Source organism: Lepisma saccharinum, chromosome 9 (assembly GCF_977018435.1).
Source record: "Lepisma saccharinum chromosome 9, izLepSacc3.1, whole genome shotgun sequence".
NCBI classification, from domain to species: Eukaryota; Metazoa; Arthropoda; class Insecta; order Zygentoma; family Lepismatidae; genus Lepisma; species Lepisma saccharinum.
Genome location: NC_139237.1, coordinates 36,876,895 through 36,885,266, shown reverse-complemented (window position 1 = coordinate 36,885,266; position 8,372 = coordinate 36,876,895). Strand labels below are relative to the sequence as shown.

General features: G+C 38.4%; 1 protein-coding gene across 3 annotated transcripts in view; it reads left to right on the top strand.

The window, feature by feature from the left end:
- Positions 1 to 6,481: 6,481 nt before the first annotated feature.
- The window catches only part of LOC145992008 (uncharacterized), a 71,012-nt gene continuing 69,121 nt past the window's right edge, over positions 6,482 to 8,372 (top strand). For all 3 annotated transcript variants that reach the window (XM_083128017.1, XM_083128019.1, XM_083128018.1), the window contains exon 1: positions 6,482 to 6,755. In XM_083128017.1, the coding sequence (XP_082984143.1) occupies positions 6,582 to 6,755 (174 nt within the window). In that variant the 5' untranslated portion in view covers positions 6,482 to 6,581. The remainder of the gene's footprint in view (positions 6,756 to 8,372) is intronic.

Here is an 8,372-nt window from a genome sequence, read left to right as displayed (position 1 = left end):
ATGTGACACTCAAAATGTGGGGCATTTATATTTTATAAATTCCTTCTCGGATGCAAGACTAAAATGTAGGTCATGTCCAGGGAAAACTATCCAAGAAGTCCCCATACCCTGATATGACTTGTTTAATTTTTGTTTTTTTACATTACAACATACTTTCAAACACTACGCTACGGTAAATTATTTGCCTCTTGCGTTCTCATCCTCAGCACTATAACTATATCCACTCACATCAACTATGTCACCAGAACTCACATTTGAATTTCAGTGAACGTTTCAGGTGACCTTTAGAGTACAGATGGCGCACAAACAAAATCATCCCCAAGCAACTGAATGCCGGCCTATAATCAGTCCCAACAGGATACATGCAAGCAAAGCAGGGGCAAATCCCCTAGCTTTGAAATATTCTCAACCTAGGACACTCGACGTCACCTCTGTGGTCTTGAGAATGGGAAAATGGACGTATTTATTTTACTTCACCACCTTGATCCTTTAAAACTGGTTGTTTCCTGAATCCAAGAGGAAGAGCCACACAATGTGGTGTCAGAAGTGGTCCTAACATAGCTAGGCTGTTTGGGGGAAAAAGCACTTATGTAATGCAACTATACAGGAGGTAGTTATTATATGCTTATTATATTAATAACAAACAGAGGCATGGCACACATGTTGGATCATCACTGTTTAGAATCTTTACTTATGGCCAATATAAAATTATATTTTATTTAGCGAGACTTAAATAAAAGCAACACAAAAGCATAGTGTGTGACATACGTGCTTTTTCCCAGCCTCTTGAGTTCCAAACCATCTTATTACCACATTCGATGCAGGTATTTTTTTCAAAATTTTATATTTTACAAATAAATATGTGGGAAGTTATGAAAGAAAATATATATATAAATCATCAGAGGAATAAAATACTTCACATATATATATTTACACAATGTTTGAGATACATCTGATAAAATTCAAACTGAAAATATTCAAAATGATTTACTTAATACCCTCTACTCCAAACAAACCACTTACAGAATTTCTGCTACAGATCAAGCAATGCACTTATGTGATATTTTTAAATATTGCAAATGTGATGTGAAATTGAGGAACTATAATGAAGGCGAAGCTGTGCTGGGAGCAAAGCATTTAATTATGATTGGAAAAAAGAACTCTGAAAAAGAAGACTGAACTAATATTTACACACTCGTCCTTGAGAACAGTGCTGCAGCATCTGCACCTCAGGTTTGATACCAGCCATGACTAAATGCTACTACTAATTGAACGGCTGCCATACGTCTATTACAAAAGGCTGCCTTGCCAAAGGTATTACATTATATTACATATAAAAAGTCATTACATGTGATTATACAAATTCTTTGTGCACACTCATTTTAAAGCTTATTTACAGAAATGATGGGTACATCCTTCTACACACAGAAGCACACACACTTTACATTCTTATCCTACTGATACATAAAATATTTACATTCATGATCCTCATGTGAGACGTGATCCGCAAAGAACGTGGATCATTTTCTCAAAGAAGCACTTTTTCAAAGTGCATAGCAAATCCCATCCAAATTCCATGTCCAAAGTTATCGTTTCTAAGAACATTGAGTTATCATGAGGACTATAAATAACAAAATCACATTCGGTGACATTTAACATAATCATTCCTAGTGTTATTTGGGCATAGTATTGATGTTTTTTCTTAAGATTATACTTAACACCATCTTTCTTCAAGAACTTACACTGGGACAATACATTTTCAATACACTGGTTCACTCCACTGAATGGACACTTTATTTCAACTAGTTTCACTGGTTTACCATCCTTCATCACCACACAATCCGGAGAAAAGGCCAGCCATGGATTTTCAGTACTCACCACCAAACCACATTTGGTAATTACTGGGAAAGTAGAATGTTTTTCGTAGAGTACCTTAGCATGAATTTCCGCTGCCAGCCCATGTTTTATATACTTATTTTCAAATTGTTTTGGCCAGAAATACTTTCTTGCTTTACTCTCCCAATCTACTTTCCCATTCACGTACCCGGTGTATAATCCGTAACACCTACTGCCTGTTACACGGTACTGCCTTTCTTTGTGCCAGCGTGCACTATTTTGCGGAACTGAAAACAAATCATTCCCAGAATCCAACAGTATCAGAGTGCTGTATGTATTGCGGCAACACTCTGGCAGATCCTTAACAAAAACTTTTGTCAGTTCCTGCATCAGTCCACCATCCTGACAAAGGTTCACTGGGATGCTGACATCACTGGAGTTTCCCTCCTGACCTGTTCTCCTAGACATCTCAAAAAACCTGGAAAATGCAGAACCTGGGCATGCATTTGCAAAGGAGCTCTGCAAGTTTTGCAGGGTTTCTCCATTTTTCTGCAGTTCATCTGATTCATACTTTGGTTTCTTAATGCAGCAAAAATTATCTACAGAAGCTGGGGCATATATTTCACCTGCTTCCACTTTCTTCTGTGACCATATGCATTTGACATCAGTTGAGGAAACAACGTCCAATGAATTCACATCATTTCTGAAAAAAGAAAACAAAAGAGCTTTGATTTACTTACAGGTTCCACATAACACAAACTAATTTCAAAGGCTATGACTGTTTTCACCAGGTGGTGAGAATATAGTGTAACAAGCAAAAAAAAAAAAGCCTGCGCAAACCAGCGATTCCTGTACACCCTACTCCCACATGGAGGGGAGGGGCAGAGTAGAGCATGCTTAATTGTAGCCAGAGTTGAAAGGAAGAAGGGGAAGATGCACAGAGACTTTTTGCCGAAAGTTATTTTTCTTCTGGTCGCTCTATAGCATATAGGCTATTTTTGCAAGGTGGTTAAAATAGCAGGTAGGGCTATTTTCACCAGCAAAAGTAATTACCTAAATGATACCATACCATTGTATCTTTTCTTATTACATTTATTAGCAGTGTTGCTGAACTTGCTGCTAAGAAGTTATTTAAAATTCTCACCAGGTAGAGAGAATAGCAGAAAGTGCTGAAGACCAGATATTACATGGTCAGGTGTTAGCATTAAAATGGCTTCGATAAATACTTCCTAATAGCCCTAAAATTGACCTACCTAACCCTTTCATACTTGTCATATGACATTACAAGCACCAGTCCACATAAGCTTCATACACATCAACTAAAGAATACATACATCCGTGAAGCAGGCCAGGTTGTAGATCATGTACACGCAGTTTAAAATCTGGTAAAATAGCTCAAAACCTAGCTTAACCACTTGGTGAAAATAGTCACACTGAATTTTAAAACTGAGGTCTAAATTAATGAAATTGAAATTAAAACACAAATTGAAAGTATTGTGACTCATAAAAATAGTTTCTTTCATGTTATTACTAATTATACATAATAAAGATGTTTTAATTTTAGAATGCTTTGATTTATTAGTTTAGTAATTTTATGTGCCAGTTCTGGAAATGATCTGTCATGGTTACATTTTATGTTTCACAGATTGTACTTATTGTTTGATTATTTCCATTTTAGAAATTGTGTGTTTCTGTTAGGTTCATTAAGTTTGGTTTGATGGTATATTTTGGTTATGTACAGTCACGGACACTGCCGGCTTGTAATAAATACATTGCCTTTCAATGGAATCGTTACAAGCTGGCAGTGTCTGTGACTGTACATGTGTCGTAATTGCATTTCAAGAAAATAAATTGTGAACCTCCTCTGGGATACAAATTATTTTTTTGGTAACAGTATAGTGAAAACACATTTCTTCAAATTTACAGGAGAAACTACTTACGGAACTGAGTTTCTGTAGACTTTAGGAAGCTTGTGGAACTGTTCTCCCTTCGTTCAACTTATTCGGCCGGTAAATCATGTATTAATAATAATAATAAAAATAATACAATTTTTTCGACATTAATGTATCTCCGATGCACGATAGCTCTTGCCACCATTACCGTCGACTACGTGAATCAAATGTTCCATGCTTTCGATTATGTAACCCCATGTTAGTGTAGCAACCACGCGGTAGTTTTACAAGATGACGTGCGAGCGTTTTTTGTTTTTAAATTTAATTTTCTGTTTGCCTAACCTAACCTTCCGTGAATGGTTTGTGGATCAATTTTCGCTTAAAAACCTTCTGTGAATAGTTTGTGTTTTTTTTTTCCTATTTAATTTTCTATGTTTGCCTAACCTAACTGAACCTAACCTTCCGTGAATGGTCTGTGGATTAATTTTCGCTTAAAAATCTTCTGTGAATAGTTTGTGCGGCATTTTTCGGTTTGGAAACACTGCAGATCAGCTGACGATAGACAACATGTGTCACGATTTGCCCACCATATTGTGTGCAACGAAAGCGAATTAGCAACGAACAATAAATACTTCTGTGTAACGAAAGCGAATTAGCAACGAACAATAAATACTTGTAATGTGAAAAAAGCAAAATCCCACGTTCAAAAATGTTCCGCTATGCATAACAGGTAAGTACAAGTGTAAATAATTAGGAAATAAACGAGTGAAATGTGTTTTCACTATACCCTACTGCCATCATTTTTTCTTATGTTGGACACATTTCAGTAACAAATTTCTCGGATGTTTATGGTTTTCAAAGGTATTTGAAAGTGGAAAAGTGAGCTCCGAGGGAATACACTCTCTCGCCATCACTACCACGCAGACCCTACGAAAAAAGGAGACCTTTACTTTTCGAGAGGTTTCTCAACCTGTGTGCTGAAGTATAATGATCTCGCCCATCATTTTATACAGAAATTACAGACAATATTTTTCACATGTTCATTTGACCCTCCAAAATGACAAACGAATAATAATGCAAGATTATCAAAAATGCAAGTAAAATATAGAAGGAATCTCAATCACCATAGCCAGCATGTTTGTTATTTCTTAAATTCTGCTCTATTTGTTCAGCGTACAGTACACACGTCTCAACACCTTACTAGAATATGAGCATTACAGCTATGAATAACCTAAACAAAATAATATAAAGTAAAAAATCACAACACCTAACAGTTGCATGATATAGAAGTGTTTGTCTCCGAAGTTACGCTAGTCACCACTTACCTATTTAAATGTAGAAGAACAGCAACGATATGTTTGCATTTTTCTCCTGCCCCAGCTTTACAAGTACACGTGAATTGCTTTATTTGCAAATCATCTCCGAGAGTTCCAGTTACAACATGAGGTGGAGATGATACAGCACTGCTTTGAAGAACTAGTGCATAAACATTAGTTTCGTCTTCGTTTTCTGTGGTCTTTTTTCCAATCATAATTAAATGCTTCGCTCTCAGCACAGCTTCGCCTTCATTATAGTTCCTGGAATGCACGTCGCATTCGCAATATTTAAAAATATCGCGTAATTTCAGCGTTTCTTCCATACCCGTAATGCGAACACGTTGCTACTACGTACTACTAACTGAATGTAAACAAAGATCTATCCTACTTAGAGCGGCCATATTGGAAGCGACACTAGCGCTCAGGTGGTAATTTTAATCGCGAATTATGGCCACTGTTACTCATTTTAATCACATTCTAAGAACGGTCAAGGCATACTTATCTTGTGCATGTTGCTTCATATCGCTATCTGTTAAAATTATAATACATTTTCCGAACTAGTGCAGTTTGAATCCATCAGCACGCGCTTTGTCTGCAAGGAGCAGACGATTTTGACGGAAGAAACCAGCATCCTGGCCCGTGCGTTTAGTGCAAGAACGAGATTCACCAAACGCACGGAATGCGACTTTTGGGACAGCATAATGAAACTCACGAAACGCATGGAAGCACTTATGGAACGGCCAGTTACCATAACTCGTTTAACGCGTTAAACTCGTGCGACTTTCGGAACGGGCCCTATATCTCTCTCTGTACAAAAGTTTTACGGAGGGGTGTGCGGGATCCCTAAAAGCGCTAAAAAGTCGGAACCGGTATTGGGAAAAAATTTCGCGTCCCGATCACGGCTTCGCGAAATAACTTCTCAATTTTTCGGAATCCCGACCAGTCAGGAAATACCGAATGGTAATTTTAAAAAGTCGTTAATTCTCGATGTTTTCTGCATTGTGGCTTGTGAGCATATGTTGTGTGTGTCTGGAACTTATTGCAAATTGCTAGTTTTTATTCCAGAAATGCAAAAACAATCACTTAAGGTGAAAATGACATGTAGAATTCGAGATTTGCATGGCTTCTGGAAATTTCGAACATTTTCCGTCCCGAAAATTTTCCGACTTTACCGTGAAATAGCGTAATTCAACAGTCCCGAATGTCGGGATTTAAAAATTTTCACGTCCCAACTCAAAAAATTCTGTTTCGCACTCCCCTAGATAAAAAAACATAGAATAAAAACGGGAAATGTCCCATCTTGATCCTCCTTTGGTTCCTTGTTGACATCCACAGACGAAGGTGTTCAATATCGAGTGCGATAAGTGAGATCTTGCAAAAATCGGCTGCATCTCCACGTGCTATTCATCTGCTGTCGTATCTAGTAGTTTGAGTTTATCGATGTGTCGTAGTGAATGACAACATCCACTGGATAGCGTTCGCGTTCATCATAAGAGGGTTTTTATTTTATTTCACTTGTGTGAAAATTTCTGCAACAATGGGACCCAAATTAGTGAATAAAAATTTTTATCGGCACACAGAAATCGGAGAGGATTATTATAATTTATGTAGACTTTGCTTGACGAAGACTAGCTTGAAACTGCATATCTACGTCGAAGAAGGACAAACGAGAGAGATTCAAGGAAAGATATTAAATTGTTTATCCCTTATTGTAAGTATATTTTCTTTGTGAGCTATTCACTATTTCCTCTAGATTTTTTCAGTACAGTTTATGAATCCTGTTACCAATATGTGAGATTCGGTATGCATTCCACCATCCCTTTCATATACAGTATGTAACATTCGGTACTACTTTACTATACCGGAGACACCTATCACCGATTTATTTCGCAATTTTTTACATTGCTAATGTACTATTCTGCATTGCGGAACATTTATTTAGGTGAAATAATGAATTTCTAACGAAAATAATGTCTATTTCGTACATTAACGAGTACTTACTGGTGTTCCTTATTTCCCACAAACCATCCATGTGTAGCCCCCGGAATGTTCCGCGAAGCAGATAGGTAAGTACGAATGTCAAAAATTGACGAAACGAAGAATTTATAGATGTCCGAAGGATAGTAAATATTTACCGGCACCAAGACAGAAACTACAAACCCTTGGTGCCCAACCACCAGCGAACCACAGCACCCCCGCCAGCACTATAATCAACCCCACCAACCTAATTGTGCCGACTGAGTTCCACTCCCTCCTCCAAAACAGCCTCAATTTCAACCTCCTGAGTGACTCCCTCCTCCCTAGACTTAAACTGCTCTGCTGAAAAAAACTGCGTTTGCAACTAAAACTAATCTAGATGCCGAGTGTGTACATCTTACGTGTGCATCCACCATCAACACGCCCAACCTACTGGCAATCATAAACCCACAGTGCATAGTAAACTAAGGAACACAACACAGGAATTCCGAAAGTGGCTACAGGGCAACAAATGTTGGTGCATAAAATCTGACAAAGGCAATCAATATGTCATAATCGGAAAAGGCCAATACAGTGACAAAATGCATGCAAAACTAAACTCTGAAGGCTACAAAAAAACTGCAACATGACCCAACAAGCAGATACAATACAGCCATCTGCCGAGCCATAGAGAACTGTGCCCTCCTCCAAGAAAGAAAGGAAGAAATTAATCAACACCCACCCCAGCCTTCCCTGTGCATACAACATACCCAAAACTCATAAACCTGGAACTCCTCTAAGAATCATAGTGGCCGGCTTCAATCAACCCAGTGTTCACCTGACAAAATGGCTCCTCCAGAAACTGACCACTCACAATGACAAACTTACCTACTGCCTAAAGAACAGCCTTGAAGCAAAAAAATTGTGACCTCCTCCGTCAAAGCTAACAACTGTGAACTAGCCAGCATAGACGTAGTGGATATGTACTCCTCCATTCCAATCAGCCTTGCACTTGACTCTACCAGAACATGGCTCCTCAGCAATGGCACGCCCCCATTTGTAACAGATGAAATCTGCAACCTCCTACAAGCCTGCCTCACCCACAACTATTTCCAGTTCGAAGACAGTTTCTTCCACCAGACAGGAGGCCTAGCGATGGGCAGCCCCCTTTCTGCACTCCTATCCAACATTGTACTACATGTGGCAGAGAAGTCAATACTCACCCAGCCAGAGTTCGAGCATATAAGGTACAGAAGATATGATATGCCGATGCCACCCTAGTCATTTACAAACATGAAGAGGACTCAAACCATCTCTTAACTGCCCTCAACAGCATACATCCTAACATAAATTTCACCGTTGAAAGGAAAGA